The sequence below is a fragment of the Alligator mississippiensis genome, chromosome 1 (assembly GCF_030867095.1).
Source record: "Alligator mississippiensis isolate rAllMis1 chromosome 1, rAllMis1, whole genome shotgun sequence".
In the NCBI taxonomy this organism is placed as follows: domain Eukaryota; kingdom Metazoa; phylum Chordata; order Crocodylia; family Alligatoridae; genus Alligator; species Alligator mississippiensis.
In genome coordinates this window covers 162,242,054-162,261,892 of record NC_081824.1, presented here as the reverse complement: position 1 = coordinate 162,261,892, position 19,839 = coordinate 162,242,054, and the positions used below count along the sequence as shown (strand labels likewise).

At 38.9% G+C, this 19,839-nt stretch overlaps 1 protein-coding gene across 1 annotated transcript in view; it reads right to left on the bottom strand.

The window, feature by feature from the left end:
* Positions 1-619: 619 nt before the first annotated feature.
* CNST (consortin, connexin sorting protein) overlaps positions 620-19,839 on the bottom strand; it is a 102,748-nt gene continuing 83,528 nt past the window's right edge. The window contains exons 11-12 of the mRNA XM_006263145.4: positions 10,698-10,833; positions 620-5,718 (exon numbers count right to left, since the gene is read on the bottom strand). Of these exons, the coding sequence (XP_006263207.1) occupies positions 5,513-5,718; positions 10,698-10,833 (342 nt within the window). The 3' untranslated portion in view covers positions 620-5,512. The remainder of the gene's footprint in view (positions 5,719-10,697; positions 10,834-19,839) is intronic.

Below are 19,839 nucleotides of genomic sequence, written 5' to 3'. Positions count from 1 at the left end.
AAATCTGCCTGTTAGCATTTAGAATGCTGGGTTGAAATTAAATTGTTCTAAAAACAAGTCTTGTTCAGAAACTAAGTATTGCAAAATTGTTTTTTCATTTGACAAGTCTAGAAATCCATGGAACAACAGGAGGGAAAAATCATTGAGCAACACAAAACTAGCAAGGAATTTACAAAACAAACATGCCTGGATTAAAAAACAAAACAAAATGTGCCCCCCCAGCCTCCCCTCCCCATAGCATGAAACAACTTGCTTGATGTACAGTCATGGTTAGGATAGGGGTGCAGTAAGAGAACAGGTTAGGCATCCTGCTACTTCAAGTTCTAGAGGTGTGAACTTAAACCTCACGTAAGTCTCATGACAGAGACTGCCCCAACCTACCCAACTGTAAATGGGCACAACTTTCCACTTAAGTTGGGGACTCAAGAAATTATATTTACTATGCCACTCCCTTGTGTGCTCTGAGGTTCAGAACTGACATGTGACATTAACCACACTAAGTCAAGATGCTAAAAAGGCTTGGGTGGAGTTTTGATGTTTTGAGATGACTGTCTTTCAGTGGAAATATTTCCTATGACAGATTTTTTGAAACATGTTTATAAATCACAGTACTCAAATGTTCATATATTTGCTCTGGGACACTTTTTATTAATTTATTTATTCTTTACTACAGTACTTCAGTTACAAGCTTGGTTGATGGTCTCAAATACAGTTATTTCCTCCTGTTGCTAAGAGTAGATTTGTTACAAATAGGAGTCGGTGCCTTCAGATTGGCGTTTTTATATTAGACTTAGGCAATAATGTTTTCAATGTATAGGTAACAGCCCTTTTGGTCATTAAGTGGAATGTCACCCAAGCATGTAGGAAAACCAATTTCAAATTAATTTTTTTGTTGTTGAGATTTCAGGCTTGTTTTGCACTCACAGAGCTTCAGTACTAACCACAGAAAAGAGGCTCATTGCAAAATACAGAAAATTTATTAATCAGAATTATAAATTTTTCTTCTAGGCACTGATGTCTGAAAGCAAAGGTATTTGTAAGACTTCACATATATAGGTGTGCATGTGCATACACACACACATGCGTGAACCAGAGTGTAGCAACTGCTGATGTAGGAGGAGGAATGGGCACTTCTTTTTAACCAAAAAGACACTGGCATCTTGAAATCTCAGTGTAAGATATGAGGTTCAATAGTTCTGAGGACACCACCAGTCTTTGAGCCCTCCTGACAACTGCTGTGGTTTCACAACATAAGACTGTTTTAGAATTATTTTGCTTCTTCCTTAGTGCTATGTGGTACACCCAGACAAATAACAGGGAGTGGAGAGAGGAAATTAAATTGGCTATACACCAAAGGCTGTCAAAGACACAAAATAAGCACACAGACAAACATACCTTCTTTCCCCTCTGATTTCTTTTGGTTACAGTAATCTTTGCTGCTTCTTGTAATTATATGAGCTAAAACATTTTTGGACAGAAGAGGAATTAAGTTGACTGTTTATCTGGGATTTACCAGGCTGCCTGTGGGGCTCTAAACACTCAGACACCACAGAGGTGGATCCTGCGCAACAATCCAAACAGAACAGAATGCACAGGATGGCGACCCAAGCTGGCCTTCCCTGTAAAATGCTCTGAGTTTGAAGGATAACAAATTTACTACTTAACTCCAGAGTGTTTGCAGATGCAGCCTAGAGCACGTGACCTATTTCTGTTAACAAGACTGTGCATAAAACAAGAATCAGTACCCTCAATGTTTTGCAAAGCAATGTGAATAGAAATATGGTTCAGGGTCAGATACTGGGTTCCAGTGCAGGGCTGAACAGCTCAACACAGAAGCCGAGCAGTGACCTTGGCACTCCCTCAATCTTGGGTTGCTTCTGTGCCAGCCTGGTACCTCAAGGTAAGATGAAGCAGCTGGAGGGCTTCTTTAAATAACACTAACTAAGGATCACTAACTAAGGATTGCTGAAACTCCCAGACATGTACTGTAGCAGCAGTGTGGCAGGCAGCTGGGTGGTGGAGAGGAAGTTATGCTGGCTCCATGCCACTAAAGAATTTCCCTGCACTTGGTGATCCCCCTATGACCAGTTCTGCTGGCATTAGGGTGGCTTTGCACTGGCAAAAAAGCACCACACAGCCACCCCACACAGAACAGGGACTGGTCACAGAGTGTAAGTTAAACTGATTTTTAAAAATGGTGTTGCCTTTTCTCTCTTTAAAATTCACAATAAAATGGCTTTAAAATAGTTTCTAATAAAAAGAAGCTAAGGAATAAGAATCCTTTATCTCTATATCTGATATACTTTTAAATAAATACTTTTAGCTATAACTCTTGCAGTTTTTGGTGACAGAGTGCACAAAACTTAAAAACAAGAATTTTTAAAGTTGAAATCAACAATCATTACTTTAAAAATAAACTTAAAAGGCTTAAAACACTGAATGTAAAGTTACAGGAACCCCAAAAAATACACTAACTACACAGAAATTATAAATACAATGTTTTAACAACAACACGCATGCTTTTCAACACTCCATCAGCAATTTACAAAAAAAGAGGAATATAAGAGAATCTCTTTAAAATCAATCTAAACTAAATAAATAAACTCAAAGTGGTGTACTGAACCAGCCAGTAACATGTTGAGATAAAAAAGCAACTATCCCATAACCCTTTATAGATTACCCCAGCATTACAATACTGTAAAACAAAAGGCCCTTGGGGGAGAAAAGAAAAATTATTCTCAAGTTTCATTTAGAAAACATTTTGCATTAAACTAGACATTTTAAATTATTAGTTTTAATATAAAGCTACAACAAAGGTTTCTAAGGTATAACTCAACTCAGGCTCAGTGCTGGGAACAACAACAAAATCATACATGCAACTTATTCTGGAAAAAAGTGATTTTAACTTTCACTTTAAAAATAATCCTTTAAGGATAAGAGTGCATTAGAAGTGTTCAAGCTTGCTAGAGGCAATTAATTTGTAAATGCCAAAAAGCATGATTTTTTTAATATTCTGAGTTATGTCTTAATCCTTTGATTTTATGTTACTTTATGTGGTACAGTCCTAAACTAGGACATAACGTATCATACAACACTAGTAAGCACGTAAAATCTTGGGTGGAGTTAATTGCAGCACCTAAGAACACTGTGTCCTGAGATATAGCAGAAATAGATTTTTACCAACACCTACTTCAGGACTCTACCATTGGCTAAATCCATTATGCCACTGGCAGAAGCAGTTGCAATATTCTGGCCAAGATAAGCACAAAGGGCCCTGAAGATCAATTTTGATTTTCACTATCATGACAGTGGTTCCCATCTCTACCAAATGTGAAGGTAAGAAAAGAAATTAAAATGACAAGAATTCATTACTAAAATGTAAATAGTAAATATTTGCACCTGCACATAATGCACACTAAAAAAAATAGGACAAATGCGGAGACTCAAACCTCAGCCCCGGGAGCAAAGCCAAGTGAACATGCTTGCAGGAATGAGGAGGGAGATGGGGAAACAGACATGGAATCCTCATTTCCAACCCAGGAGTAGGGCCTGGAACACCTGGGACACGGTGGAGTTGCTTCCACTTACTGTTACATCCAGATAACCACACAGTTGCAGTGGCAGCAACAATCTCCTGCTTTCTACTTATGCAACTTCCAGGACACATACTTCCATGTCTGCTCTTTCTCCTCTTCTATCCCCAGTCCTACAAGGAGTTAAGGAAAAACTTCACTCAAGTCTAAGTGCAGGTGCAGTGACACCAGGAATTCATCCACTCCTGCTGTGGTAATAAGGGGATTTTAAAATCAGATTTTCAAAAGCACCATGTTCATTTAAACATTTCAGGCTCATTTTCATATAAACTTAGGCACTGAGTTCCCAACACCCACAGACTGTCAGTGGGACTTTGATGCCAAAGGTCTGGATCCTGTGTTACAAAAGTCAATAGGAGTTTTGTTATCTGTTCCAGTGCAGCTCAAACCCCAGAAGCTAGGTCTACAGGGGGATTTAGGTGTCTACCTGCAATTTCAGCTGACTGAATCCAATGTTCAGGCACCATGGAGATCATCCAAACCTCATCTTAAAAGCTGCCTAAGCCCTGTAAATTCCTAAAACTCATCAAGAGCCAACCCACACAAGTTCTGACACTGCCAAGCTGGTCGGTGTCCTAGCTCATGCCTAAGCCTAGGTGGAATTCTCAGACAAGAGGCCCCTTCTCACCTGTGGGGCCTAGTCTAGTAGAGGTTCTTGGAGAATGTGAACAAAATTCAGACACCAAGCTAAAACCAGTGGGGAAGGAGACTTCTTCAGGGTAACTGTCTGGGGTAGATGCCTGTCTTTCTATTCACTTGCTGATATGCACATAGCCCAGTAGTTGAGGCACTCATCTGAGAGGTGGTAATTGTATTGTCAAATTCCTGCTTGATTTGGAGTAGAGACTTAAACCCAAGTCTCCTACATCTCATGACAATATCCTAAGCACCAATCTATCTGGATGCACCCCCTGTTTAAACTATTCTACTTTATATAAATGAATGCTCACTGGATGAGAGATACAGACAACCTTTTGTGGCCAGTGGTTAGGTCACTCACCTGGGATGCAGGAAACTCAAGTTCAAGTACCTATTGCAATACATTTTTCTACTTAAAAGCAAACTTCATTATCCCCAATTTACAGAGGGACAAACTGTGGCATGGAGCCATTACTGCCAGTTGGTGACAAAGCTAGAAAGACAATTTGGGTATCCTAAATCTTAGCCCTATGCCTTTTTTAATCGATCAAAACTTCTTTAATATTATTAGTCAGAATAATTTATTAAAAGTCATACTCTTTGGTGATTGCTGCAAGAGGCCAAGATTTAAAATTTCTCCAGATTTCCAAACTGCCCACAGAATGTTGAGACTAAAATTCTAGAGATTTTGGCAAAATGTGCCTGCAGATTTATCCCATTAATAGCCAACACACAAATCAAAGATACAAGGATGAGGATTATTAATGCCACTGCACTCTCCTCTCTCCACCCAAATTATGCTGCTTACCAGGAGAATTAAAAATGGAGACAGACATTAAGACTTAAAAGAAAAATAAAGTCATATTTTCATAAAACACAGACTTATTGCATGATAGCTGGAGGCAAACAGCTGTAAATCAAAATTGTCTTTTCCCTAAGCTTGCAAAAATTGCTTACAACATGTGGCAATGGGAGACTGTGTAGAGGATTCCTTCTTTCTTCACTTCCCAAAGATGATGAGTGAATATTCACTTGGTGAAGAGAATGACATTTTATTTTTCTCCCACACCACATTGCTACAGTTTAACACTTGATTTTTCCACCACCTGATTACTATTTTAGAGTTCTTTTCAGTTACTATTTAGGGGTTAGGTTTACATCACCAGCTATGCCACACCCGAATGTGGGACTTGTTACAGAAACCTTGGAAATCATAATTGTGTTTACTCTCCCCAGTAACCATTGGTGAGCTCTTAGTGTGCTGTTCCTGCTCATTTCAACTATGAGAAGGCTATCCAGTGTTTCAGTTCCTCCACACGTTGCAATATCTGCGTATAGTAAAAGTCCACGTTGGCTGCAAAGTCAGTACATACAGGTGATTCCATGTCACCAAAGGTGCAGTACAGTGCAGTCCCTCCAACGCTAAGGAAAACTGTTGCTATGCACAGCAGGATCAGCAAAATGCAGGAGCCGCCAGCAACTTCATCTGTAAATACATTAAAAAAACCATGTAAAACAAAAGGCCGTATGAAAGCTTTGTACCTACTGAGATGCACAGCATGAAATCCCAGAAGATATTTCAGGTCAGCTTTATCAAATGAGGGGCCAGGAAATATAGTATGTGCTGGATCTCTGTGTAGCAGTGACAAAACATTATCCCAAGTCATAATACACCCATAAAATTGCCATAACATTCAATATATGTGTTTCTGTTTTGATGTAAAATAATCAGGTTTTGCCCAAACTGGTGTAATTATCTGACTATTTCTGCAACAGTTGTCTGCCCTTTCTTTATGCCCTTCCTGTTACTTTTGTTGATCTCATCTGCCGAGTCATTTTATACTTAGAAAGCTGTGTCCTGCAGGGGAAGGACCTGAAATAGTAAAGAGAAGCCTATGCATAATGTTTACATTCCAGGGTCTTCGACTGCAAGAGACAGAGTTAAAAACTCTCTGGAGAAAGTTCCTCTGACAGGGGGGCTGGAAGGGGACAGTTGGAAGGGAGAGAAGCCAGACTTTGCAGGAAATATTTTTCATAAAAGAGTGTTGCTTCAATTACATATTATTCTTTGATGGGAAGCTTGAAAGGAAATTAAAAATTCAGATTTATTTTTCAAATAGATATTTTCAAATGTTGTCTTTCTTCTGTCCTACTCTTTCTTCCCCTTGATCCACTGATAGCAACAGAAAGAATGACAGGGTTTCCTCCTACTTTTTCCAGTGTAACTTTTTCAAACTTGTCCAGTTTTATAAAAATTAAAGAGCAAAAATGTAAGGGGAAATACAAAATTCAAAAATGAAAACTAAACTGCAAAACTTGATCTGATTAATTTACAGAATTCCTGCAAAAAATGACACATTCCAAATAAAAAATACTCTGTTACAAACCTTTTACATAAAAAGGGCACCTTCGCTGGCTCTAAATTGGAAGTTTGGGGGGCTTTTTATCTGTATGCAAGACGCAATACACTTTTAAGTGCTTACAAACAAATGTACTGTCCAGTAGCTGGAAGGATCCTTAATCCTACACAAAGGATTAAGGATATGTTACTACTTTTGGTGCAAGGGCTGCCTGTCAGCTCAAGGAGAAGAGGTCTTTCGTTATACTCTGATAAGTTTTCCAGTCAGCATCTATCTATACAGGAAATGTCTACCAGTTACACCAGTATACTTTATGTAAGTATATACTGTGGCCATTATGGACACTTATTCCTGCATAAAAACAACTTTCGCATTTTAGCTTAAAACTCCTTCCCAAGTGAGACAGCTAACTCAAATAAAGGCATTTTTACATTAGAATAGAGTATCCTGAGGGGATTATATAGATACAAGTATTTTGGTTTACATTTCCACCTTCTCTTACACTAGCATGTCAAGAAGTCCTCAGTAATGACTACCACACATAAATAAGGAAGAGTCATCTGCAACATATTGTGCAATTATAAATACTTCATAAAAGTGAAGTATCTTACAAAATTTCAACAACTCTTTCTACACAGAGCAAAAACAAAAGCCCAGTTCCATTTTTTAAATATCTTTTCCTTTGTTGGGAAATATATACTTTTTGGTCTACTTAAATTGTAAGCTCTTCAATGCAAAGACCACTCCTGGAGATACATTTTCACATTGCTGAACACAGTGAAGACCTGGGTTGGGACCTCTAAGTGTCACTGAAATAAACAATATTTAAAACATATCTGTAAGAGGCAGCAGAAACAGATCTGAACTGTTTCCTCCTTCCACTATCAGTTTTCTAGCTAAACTGTAAAATTCAGTCATTTATATTGTATCTAAAATGATCAGAAACTAAGATTATATGATAAATGTGGTAGCTGAAATGTGGGTAGGAAAAAAATTGCAATACATACTATAAAATGATAACTGATCATGACCTGACTTCAGCTGAGCTGCAAGTACGCAGTACTTTTCAAATGTTAGGCCCTTATATATAGTTACAGTTGCAGAGAGAAGGTAAAACTCCACATAAGAAAAAGAGCTACAGATAAGTTACCCCTTGCTCTCTTACCACCTATACTGTAACTCACTGGATAGCTACTAATGCTTGTCAAAATGAATCCTGGGTATTCAGCTGAATTGTGGCTGAGGAGGAGGAGTTTGAGTACTTTCCCCTGTAATTTCTCTGGATTAAAGAGACGCTGTTTGAGTTGGAATGTTTCAGTGGATCCTAGGTAAACTGTGGATACGAGGCCAGGAAAATTTGATTCTTAGAATGAAAGAATTATGCTTGTGCCTTAAAATACACTGTACAGACCTAGAATAGATCCACTCACACGCAAACTCTTATTTACAATATTCCTCTTATTTACAACAGTCCTCTTATGAATGATGCTCATACTTCATTCTGAGTAATCAAAACAAAAGTAAACTGACTTATTCCATCTACTTAAACAACAGGCAGAAGACAAAGCCAAGTGTCTGCTTTAATCATATTTCTTACCCTAAACCAAGGGTGTAAAACCAGGGTCTGCCAATAATCTGGAGGACTATTGGAAGTCGAGGGTACTGCAGAATTTGGGGTCCCTAGACTTTGATGGATGAGGCTGCTGTTAGTAACCACCCAGCCCTTGTGCCCAAACACAGTTCTGTGTGGGTGCCTGAACGTAGCCTCACTGCAGTTGCTCCTGGCCCTCTGGATCTAATCTGAGAGGAGTCCCTATGGTCTGGATCCAGCTTGGGGAAAGTTCGACACCCCTGCCCTAAACAGTTTAGGATTTACAGAATGAAAAACTTATGTTTCAGGGTCAAATTCTACTCAATTACTCCAGTGAACCACACTGAAGTCTAGGGCAGGAGTGCTCAACCCCCAGCCTGTGGGCCAGATCTGCTGTCATCTGTAGTCAACTGGCATTACTCAGCCAGGTTGTTTGGCTCTGTCAGCAGACACAGCCTGAGGAGCCAGGGGTAGGAGTTCAACAGTAGAAGAAATTATATGAAAGGGTTGTATGACTTTAAGAAGTTTGAAAACCACTGCTATAATTTATGCTTCCTCAGCTCATCTTATGTTTGTGTTTAAAAACCCCTGGATGCCAGAATTATAACAGAGTAGTATGCTAGTAAAATCCTACGAAAAGTAAAAATATATTGAGGAACTTCATGCTAACACTTTCTGGTAGATTGAAAAAGTTAACTTCAGTGGAACAAGACGCAGCCACAATATCTACTGTGCTCAAAGTGAGCAGCTTTCTCATATTTCTAATGATGTCTGATCAGTTTCTGCTACAAGATATTGCCAGTTCCAAATCTGTTAAATTGCTGCCTGGATAATTTTCTTTGTCAATAATATATTCAATGCTAGTTTGAAATGCCCACAATAGACTATCCCTAGACTATCCCTGACATTCTCATCATTATTTACAGTAGATTTAAATCAAACATTTCTACTTCCAGCAGAATGAGCTTTTAATGCTCCACCCCCTGGCAAGACAGCATTTCCAGGCACTCTATATAAAAGGAGATATTAAACAGATTAAAAGACAAATATTCTGGTCTATATGAGAGACGAGACACATTCTAAAGAACAGGAATAAAAGAAAAAAGTTATCTATAGATCCCTGTCCCAGCCCTGCATAGTCTCTCCTAGGGGGTCTAAATTGAAAAGCAATAAACTGACAGGTAAAAACCCACTTCTTTTGCCTTGAAAAATGCAGAGAAAGCTTTCTATGTGTGCAGTGAAACATCTTTCTATAGATGTAGTGGCCAGGGTCTGACCTCTCAAAGCTTTAAGCATAGGGAGCTCCAAAGGGAAATTGAGCCCTCCTCCCACAATACTTGTTTCTGTCCATCATGCCAAGCAGTTTTGAAGTGTGAGATAGTCTTTTGCTAATGGATCCAAACATCTGACAAACGCCTTCCCCACAAAGGATCAAGCACTTTCACCTGGACATGGGAGGGTGGCGGAGGAGTCAGGAGCTCTGTAGTACTGAGAATTCCCACCATTGAAAAGAAAAGGAATGGAGGCAAATTCCCATATTCTCCAGGATTCTCTTGCACCCCCCGACTCTCAGTCATAAAGGGAGGAGACAGAGTTAGTTTCCTACACCACTAGCAACCACTATCATATAATCCACCCTCATCTCAGATACATTTCTTCCCATCAATTAGTATTTTAGATACAAATAAATATTCTACTACTTTCCAGTTAAATGGTTCTGTAACATATGAATTACTCAATCTCAGGTGACAAGCAGTAACAGTCTCAGAGTAAGAAAGTGAAGTTTTGGCTATGTAACACAGTAAAGTCTTTTTGGGCTGCATCCAGCTTAAGTGTGGAGCAAGTCCCACTAAAGTCACTGCTGTGATGAAGCTGCCATAAAGCTAATGATGATGGACCAAAGTAAAACTTATGCCAAAGAAAGACAGTAAAACGCACTTTCCTTATGCAAGTATTTAACTCACCACTATACAAAGATCAAACATATTTAAAGATTTCACCTGCAAACAAACTGACCCAAGATTATCACAAACCAAGAGTAAAACTTCAAGCCTTCCAGTCCCTCTGTCCTACAAACACGGTTTCTGAGTAGGCTGGTACATTGTGGTGGGCATGGGATACAAGAAAAAGCAAACATGCATGGCTTTTACATCCCTCTGATGTTGGTTTAATTAAAACATCAGCTACTTGATTTTCTATGCCAAACATTAAAAATGAAAATTGAGGGACATCTAAGCAGCTGATAGAAAAGAGAGGAGCTGTCCTCTACAGCCCCAAAGTTGAGAACAGAAATGCGTTTACTGTCTCCCCTCAGTGCTGGCATACAAACAACTTTGAGCATTTTTGTCCATTTCTAGAAGTTTTAATACAGCCTATCACTACCTTCACTAGCAAGGCAACACAGGGCAGACAGTAGCACAGAGTACATACAATTAATTTAGTACACTTCTCTCATACGTATATACTGGTTTGGACTTGTTTTGCACACTAGAAAAAAAACATGAAGTATGCTACCTTGATCCAAGGTATCATCCATTTCTTGGAATCTCACTCTTCTTTTTGTCTGCTTCTGCTGAACTTGAGCAAGTGACTTTCCTTCTCTGTCATCTCTCTTCTTCAGTATGGACACCAGTCCTTCTGCTGGGGCAGTCTATCAAGAGAAGTTATAAGAAACATTTGGTGCATTGTCAGAACAGTGGGTAAAAATCCAGACATGAAACCCATTTATTACTGGCTTTGAGGGGGAATTATGATTTTTGTAACACTACTGCTCTCATGAAATTGCTTCTTGAATGTATGCAGCTTCAAATACAAAGAACATTGGAAGTGTCAACTTGCGGTATCATTCCTTCACCTGCTGGGTGAGCAGAAGAATAATATTCATCTTCAGCTTTTCCCACAGTTAAGTACCAAAATCAATTTTCTTTGATCATGTACCATACCATAGTCCTGGCACCAGTTTAGCCACACCTCATGTGGAATAATCACAGAATCATAGAAGTAGGGTCGGAAGGGACCTTGTAGATCTTCAAGTCCGACCCCCTGCCTGGGCAGGAGGAAAACTGGGCTCAAATGACCCCAGCCAGGTAGGCATCAAGCCACTTCTTAAAGACCCCCAGGGTAGGAGCCATCACCACTTCCCTTGGAAGTGTTGGTCTGTATAAGATGTCTTCAAAGAATAAAAGTTAAGTGTGTTTCTGTCTCTCCAAAGGCAATACCCTGGCACAGACCATCACACTACTCTTGGAAATTACACTGTGAGATTCATTTTCCAGTGTTGTGACTGGCTTTCCTTGGAGGCAACAGACTAGTCTGGAACTGCTCAAGTTCCTCACTGTAACATACTCTATGGGTAAAAAAGCAGGGCTGTACAATTCAAAATCATCTTCTGTAAAAGCAGCCCTAAAATGCGTCTAGCTATGGAAACAGCTCACAGACAGTATTGTGGGCAGCAGGTCACTAGCCAAAGGTTCTCCATTCTCCTCTTGCAGTATTCAGTTCTGCTGCAAGACTATCTGCTATGTAGTCCCATGAAGCCACGAAAGGCTGTCAAATTTATCCTGAGCATCATGATGTTTCTGGTGAGCACAGAAATGACAGGGAAAGCCATTGGGATGGGAGAAAATAAGGAGTGAAGAATATATATATATATATATATATATATATATATATATATATATATATATATATTCTTCACTCCTTATTTTCTTATTTATTTTCTTATTCTCCTTATTTTCTTATTTATGGTTAAAATGAGTATAAAGGAGATACCATAAAGCCAGTGAAGAGATGCAAAAGAACAGTAGCAAACGCAGCAGAACATAACGTGATGGGTGCTGGAGCAGTAAGGCGATAGCAGAATGGCAGCATAAAGGGAGCCTGAGAAAAAAGGTTCAAAACCAATGTCTTACAGACGTTTGAGCATCTAAACATATCATACACACACTGCTTCTCTGTAAAGTGTTCAATTATCTTATTTTTTTTCTTGGCGCAAGAGCCAAGCAGATGGGAGTTTTGCTGCATCTACAAAAGGATGCGCTCTTAATTACATGGCACAGAATGATTTTGCAAAGCAAGAATTAGTGCTTCTAAGGGGCATTTTGCACTTCTTCTGGAGGACACAGTCAATCTCTAATCAGACAAATGTTCTTAATAAATGGGTGCAGTGACTCAAGGAGGGTCCTTAGGCATGACATGATTAATTTTACATGCTGATAAAAATGTACATTTTATTTCTAGTTTGAATTTATCTAGTTTCTGATTTCTGCCACTGGATCTGGCTATGCCTTTGCTGCTAGACTGCTGCCCATGTAGGTACTTTCAAGACTGACCAAATCATCCCGTGATTTTCTCCTTGCATTCCTAACCTCTCATAATCAGATATGCTTTTCAGTCTTCTAATCATTCTCACAGTTCTTTAAACCTCTCTAATTTTTCAACTTCTTGTTTGAAGTGTGGACTCATAAGTAGATGCACCATTCCAGAAACAGTTACATGGGTGCCAAATACAGAATACAGTCTCCCTACTATTTGATATCCTCTCGTCTGTTTAGCCAGGGATCACTTTATCCAGCGTCGTATTTTGAGTTCTCATCCAATGCAACCTTGAAGTCTTTTTCAAAAGTACTGTTTTCCAAGATAGTGTCTCCACCCTGCAAATCTCATTCGCATTTTTTTGTTCCTACATGGATTATAGTTACTATACTGTATTTGCTTGCATGACCGTAACTATTTCTCTCTCTAAATAAACACAGGGAAAAACATACAGCAAGAGAAAACCACTGTCTTGTTCCAACACAATCCAGAGAGATGTTACCACTGTTTGACCTTAGCATGTGCAGGCTGATTCACATAGGATCCATATGTCTGGAAAAGTCTGTGACAGCATAATAGCAAAAAACTGACAATACTTTGTCTTTAAAAAAAACAAAATTATTTTTACGCTTCCAATGAAGAATGAATTGTACACATTAAGGAACAAAAGAGATTAGGCAATGGATCTCAGCAATCAAGCAATTTTTGTTTCACAAGAGTTTGTAGTCGCATGGGTTTTTCAGAGATAACTCTCAAAAGCTTTTCAGGGAACATAACTGGTCAGAGACTGATCAGTATCTTATGTCTTTGTGATGCAGCAAACCATTTTGCTGCAAGCTCGAACTGTATCTGCACCAATCTGAAAGAAATGATGAGCAATATAGAAACATCTGTATAACTGTCTCCTATTTCTAAAGGGACAGTCAATGTATTTTAGCAGAATATTTTAAGTTTTCCATGCTGTCCCTTGGCCACTGAATTTCAAAGGAGTTAAAAGGCATGTCTCTGAATTTCTTCTGCAAGTGTTCCTATTTATAGTGTGCATGTACTGGCAGTTATATTCTGCTGGAAACTAATAGGAGTTAAAAATAGAAAACATATTTAGACATTCTCATTTCTGTTCTGAGCTCATCTTTACCTGACAAGAAACATATCCAGCTCTCCAGCAAGTTTAAGTAACATGTTAGTAACATGTTTACCTACTACTCTGTACACTAGCAAAAGCTAATGAACATATACTAGTAACTCTGAAAATCAGTTACAGACATTTATTTTATAGATTAGGAACATGTGTCTATGCAACTGAAACAAAATATCCTTTACCTGTTCATGAAGGAAAAGACCCAGCATATTTTGTCAGTCTCATTTTCACCGAATTAATAAATTCAAAAATCCACATTCTAGGCTATATTATGCTTTTAGTAGGACCATCAACTAGAAAAGTCTTTGTCATCTAATCAAAATATCAGATGATGTAATAACATACTGACACTATACAAAGTAAAAGTGATCTATTTCATAATTTATGTTTCCAAAATGACCTCACAATAGAGAGCCATATACAGCAAAAACATGCTGTGCTCAGATGAGAGAGAGAACAAAAACAAGATGCTCCCAGAGCTGGGTTTAAAAAACCAAAAGAGGTTAATGGCATAAACCAATATGCACTACACCAATGATGCACTATGTACTTACAATGATTTAACTGGTAAAAGGTAATTAAATTTGGATGTCTCAGCTATTACTAGTATTTTGTAACCATTAGCTAGTCACACAATTGTTATACCAAACAACTATAAGTAAAAAGAGGTACTGCTAAAGTTTTACAACTGCAACTGCAAACTGAAAAAAAAAAGTTGATCTCTGATGCTTTTTTTGTACTTAGAGGTATGCCCTGAAGCCTGATTATTAATTCAGATCCTGAGCTGTTATATTTTATAAAACAACAGGAAATGCAATTGCTTACAAACAGCCAAAGTGTTGAAGCTGGTTAGCAAATGAATGCTACATAGTTTAACTGAACCAGAAGTAATTTTCTGTAAGCTGCTTATCACAACTGTATCGAGGGTAGATCTTTTACTGACGTGGTTAAATTAGCCTTGCATAACTGTCATGAAAATTTATCACACCCAGCACAATACCCCTCTAAACTGTCTAAGCATGATACTGGGAGGGGCAGGACATTTACTGCTCTGACTAAAGCAGCATACGGTTTAAGACAAGGGAGTTTTTGAAGGTTGTTTGCATTGCTGTACATGTATTGCTTTTGATAAAGAGGATCAAGTGCTTGCTGACCTGCCCAGAGGGCAGGCTGGTTGTTACCAGATATGTGTTAATAAGTGAGTCAAATTCTACTCAGTAGAGGGATTCCAGCCAGTGATCCTGGATTAATTTTTATTGGCCTGTACTGGGAACAGTTTGCGTTGTGCCACTGCACAGGTATCTGCTTTAATGTTGATGCTCTTCGTTTTTGGCTGCTGGCTTTTGAGACAGTTTTTGAGTAGTTTTGTTTGGGTTGCAAGCTCTAAAAGTATACCAAATATCTGTTTGGCTCTAAAACAGGAGTGACTCCCTCTGCATGATCAACTGGGGAAAGGCCAAATTACCAATTTTTTTTCTACAAAATTGGTATGTTGCAGTGAACTTGTGCATACAAACCAAGTCCATTATTTTAATGGCTTAACCATACCCAAATAACACCGGGCATCTTTAAATGTGCTTTGGAGGTTAAAGCCCCTACAATATCTCGTGTATTCAGTGTCCCATGCTTCAAAATGGCGGTGAGGGGACTTTAACTAAAGCTTGCGACCATTTTGAAGTGTGAGGATGCTGAATACATGAGATAAAGAGGTTGCTGGAGAGAACCAATTAGCACATTCCAGCAGACTCGATTAATGGAGTCTGCTCCAATGCACTGTAATTAGTGTGTTGTAGCAGCGTCCCCGCACATCTATAGGCACCCGCTTTGTCCGAACTACATTTTCACCCACTGCATTGCTACCTTCACCTGAAAGTTACTTGACTACACTCTGTCTTTTTTCTTTTCATTAAATAGTTAAAGGTTGTTTGCACTATACCTGAAGAGCCATATAAGCACTATGCCATCCATCTGTCCTGCTAAAAATCAATAATTTGATTGAAATAATGGAACACAATTTAATACTTTTACCTTTCCTCCAGAAAGATCCTAAAGCATTTTTAGAAATGTGCTTAAACAGATCACTCAGCTACCATTTAAATGAGGTGGAACATAACAGCTGTAGGAGGAATTCAGAAAGGCAGAATTCAATTATTTGAATTGTAATTTCACTATGGCATACCATCTGCCTGCCTTGGGCCACAGTCTCGAAATCTCAGGTTTACACATGATCCTAGGACTCCATTGTGACTACTCCCTGTGTATTATATTAAGGGCCATTAGTCAAAGAAGGCCCTACATAAACCAGGAGACTACTTTAACTTAAAATTTTTTAAAACTCAAGGTTATATAATAAACAAAAGATGGCCTTAAAGTAAATATGATTGAATTCACTCCCATGGCTTTGTTGCCCGTCATAATTCATTTGACTGGAATTCTTACAATTACTATGTAGGGTCTAGTTAAAGATGAATATGCGAATTGCAACCTTTGGGGCCATCTGTGAATCTGTAACTACTGCTGCTTTTCCATTTATTTTTTGTCAAATAATTTAGCTTTTCTCCTTTCTTTGTAAGACTCAGTGAGTACTTCCCCATAAGCATGCAAATGTGTATCCCTGAGGACAAATAGCAGCAACACATAGTTGTGCTGCTGCTACTTGGCCCCAGGGATCGCCCCTGCATGTATGCTCCAGCATGCAGCCAATTGCCCCGGGTGAAATAGGGAAGGCTGGAGCCAGCACCTGAGCTGGCCCCAGCAGCCTTACTTGGGGTCTTGGGGGCCTCCCAGGGCTGCAGCGGTGTTGATCTGGGCCTATGGACCTTGGCCAGGAGCTAAAGTGTGGGGCTGTGGCTGGCCAAGCTTTGGTTTTGGGCAGCACACGCTGCAGCCACGTGTGCTGTCCTGCTTTTTTTAAACTATTTTTTTAGATTACCAGGATTTCCCAGTATCTACTTTTGACTCTGCACTGCAAATATGCACTTTTCACATGTGCCATGTGCGTTTTACAGCACCTCAAAAGCCTTTGAAGCACAGCAAAGTGCATGTTCCTGCTCATGGAGAAGTGGCCAATGACTGCTTTCAGCTGAAAGGAAAATGCCGAGGTGATGGATTTTAAATAGAAGCATAACATGCTAACTGAAGAAAAAAAGTAAAAAAATTAAGTGCTAGCTAATGAAATTATTTCCCTTTCTAAACTGTTGATATCAGCATTTACTAAAGAATTCTAAATAACTATTATCTTAATCAGAATATGCTTTCCCCCTCAACAGTTCCCAGCAATCCATATACTTTGTAGACATAACACTTTAGTATAATTCTGCAAATAAAGTCCTGTACCTTGAAAACTTAAGTTTAATTTCCCCCCCTTCCTAGTCTGTGTATTGGGGTTATTTACAACATGTATAGAGATGATTTTTTTTTTTTTAAAGTGGAGGCACTTTTAACAGAGATTAGCCAATAGGCCTTGGTGTTTTAAGAAGTATTTTGGTATTTTGGTTTAAAACTGTTCTGAAAATAAGCTAACTATAATTTATCATCAGTGTTTCCTCCTTAATACAGTTATATCACAGAGATCTACAGTTCTATTTATATTAACATATAAATTTAAAAGAGAAACATGAAAACATTAAGTGTATAACAAACTGCCAATGGCAAGGCTGTTCAGAGTTAAGCCATTAGCACTTCCTCTCTAAAATGGACAAAACCTCTTCTCCAATATTACCAAAAATACTTTAGAGGCATGAATTATTAAAAACGTTGAAAAAGTGCTAGTGGGCAGGTTCACTCACGGCTGTTCATGTTATAATTAGAAGCTATCTCACCCTTTTTTTCTAAGATGTTCCTTTTACTCAAGTATCTATGCTGTTACAATGTAATATATGCATACACATAACTAATAGGGGTGTGCAAAGCGAGCCCTATTCTATACGGATTCGGCCCGAATCAGGGACAGTGATTAGATTAATTTATTCAGATCACTGTTCCTGATTCAATTTGGCTGAATCCAAAGCTGAAGATTTGATGCTGATTCAGAGAATCAGTGATCTGGCCATGGACACAGCTTTAAATGTTTTTTCTACATACCTTGAGGTCCCAGCGTGGCTCGTGAATGCTGGGATGCATGGAGTGTCTCACAGGAGTGCAGAGAGGCCCTCCATGTGCTTGGCAGCGAACCCAGAAGTGGACCAGAAGTACTTCTGATCCACTTCCGGGTCTGCCGGGGAGCGCGCAGGGTCCCCCCACCCTCCCTGGTTTGGTGATCAGTCGCAGGGGGGACACCAGGTGCCCCCCCAGACCCAGGACGCACCAGTTGCCAAGCTGGAGGGGCACAGGGGGGGCAGGGCCCCAGCGTGCTCCCCAGTAGTAGACCGGAAGTGCTTCTGGTCCTCTTCCGGGTCTGTGGCTGAGTGTGCTGGGAAGCCCCCTGCGCTCCTGTGGGATACTCCACGCACCCCACCATCACAGCATTCATGAGCCACCTGCTACCTAGAGGTATGTAGAAAAAAACATTTAAAGCTGTGTCTATGTCTGAATTGCCAAATCTCTCCAAATCGATTCAGAGGGTTCTGATTCAATTTGGAGAGATTAAAGGGTCTCCTGATTCGATTTGGATTTGGAGATTCAGCCACTGAATTGGGCTGAATCTCCTCTTAATTGAATCGGGGGCCAAAGCTTCACACAGCCCTAATAACTAATTCCGTTGAACTTAAAATGACAGTATCAGAGCCATACAGAGTAAGAAAGAGTCTCAACGGGGCACAGTTGCTGGACCTAGAATGGAAAAGATTTTATTTTTGATACTGGCCTTTGACTAGCATGCATCTAGTATATTTTTCAAGCCTTTCACTAATTTATACATACATACATACGTACATACATACACACACACACACATATATACACATAGACATATATACACAATACACACACACCCTTTTCTGTAAATGGACTAATTTCAACTCATAATGCATTTTCTATTAAAGAACTTGGCAGAAGATTGACACTGTGACAGCTCCAACCTCTTTAAAAAACAGGCCACTTAAATATGAAGTTTATAACAAAAACCTATGCCAAATTGATTCAGTTTACATTATGCTAGTCTGATCCTTTAAGCACAAGTGAAATAAGGGACTGAGTGGCACCTTTACTTCTGTTCCTGTTACAGTGGCTACAGTCTCATGGCTACTGATCCTTTCAGAAACAGCACAAGGTTGATCTAAAAAGAGGCTGATCTTAGAAACCTGATTCTGGTGATTTTCTTCCAGAACCCAAGATTGGTGAGCTTCAAGGCTACTATATATTACTATATACTATACCATATAGATTGGTTAAGCTTTTATTTGCCTGAACCATCATGATGGCACGGTATAAGGCTTTATATCTTTATTGTAGTTTTGCTTGGAAAGATGAATATTTACTAATTGTTGTGCAAACACTGTGAGATGATCTGGTGCTGAAGAAATAACTAATGTATATAATGCTTGCAATAAATATAATGGTAGTAGCATTGAGGTGATTTTTTTAGTTGTCCAGGAAATATATGAAGCAAGGATTTTTTTTGCATGCAATATCTTTCACTGGACCAACTGCATAGCTGGAAGGATACAATCTTTTGGGTACCAAGTACAGAGGAAGTATAATCAGTGCCTGAAAGCTTGCAGACAACTACTTGGTACCAAAAATTGTGTCTATATCCCTCCCAACTATACAGTTAATCCAATAAAAGAGATCCCCCACATCAGTCTTTGCCTCCTCTAACAAATGTTAGACAAAATCATACTCCATCAGATTTTTCTAATTATTTGAAGCTGGTATCTTTACTTTAAGCTAGACTCACTCTTATTTACACTTGTCTGCTATCAATTTGTTCAAGTTCTTTGCAGTGTTTTCTAAATTTGATTAATCAAAATAATTATGTCTACTCATTTTATTTTTACTTTACTGTTCATTTCTAAAGACCATTCCCTTGACAAATACTGGGTGACCCCAATATCCATTTTCTCACCAGCCTTTGAAATTGAAGGGTGTTTAGCCTTCACTGCATTCCCTATTAAAAATGTAGCCTAAAAAAAGGACTTAGAGTGGGGTATTGTGAGAGACGATGCGTTGCTTTCCACATGGGTTTAAATAAAGAAAAAGCTTTAAATTACAAAGAACATAAAAATACACACATGTATAGGATTTTCTCTGTGCTTTCAATAC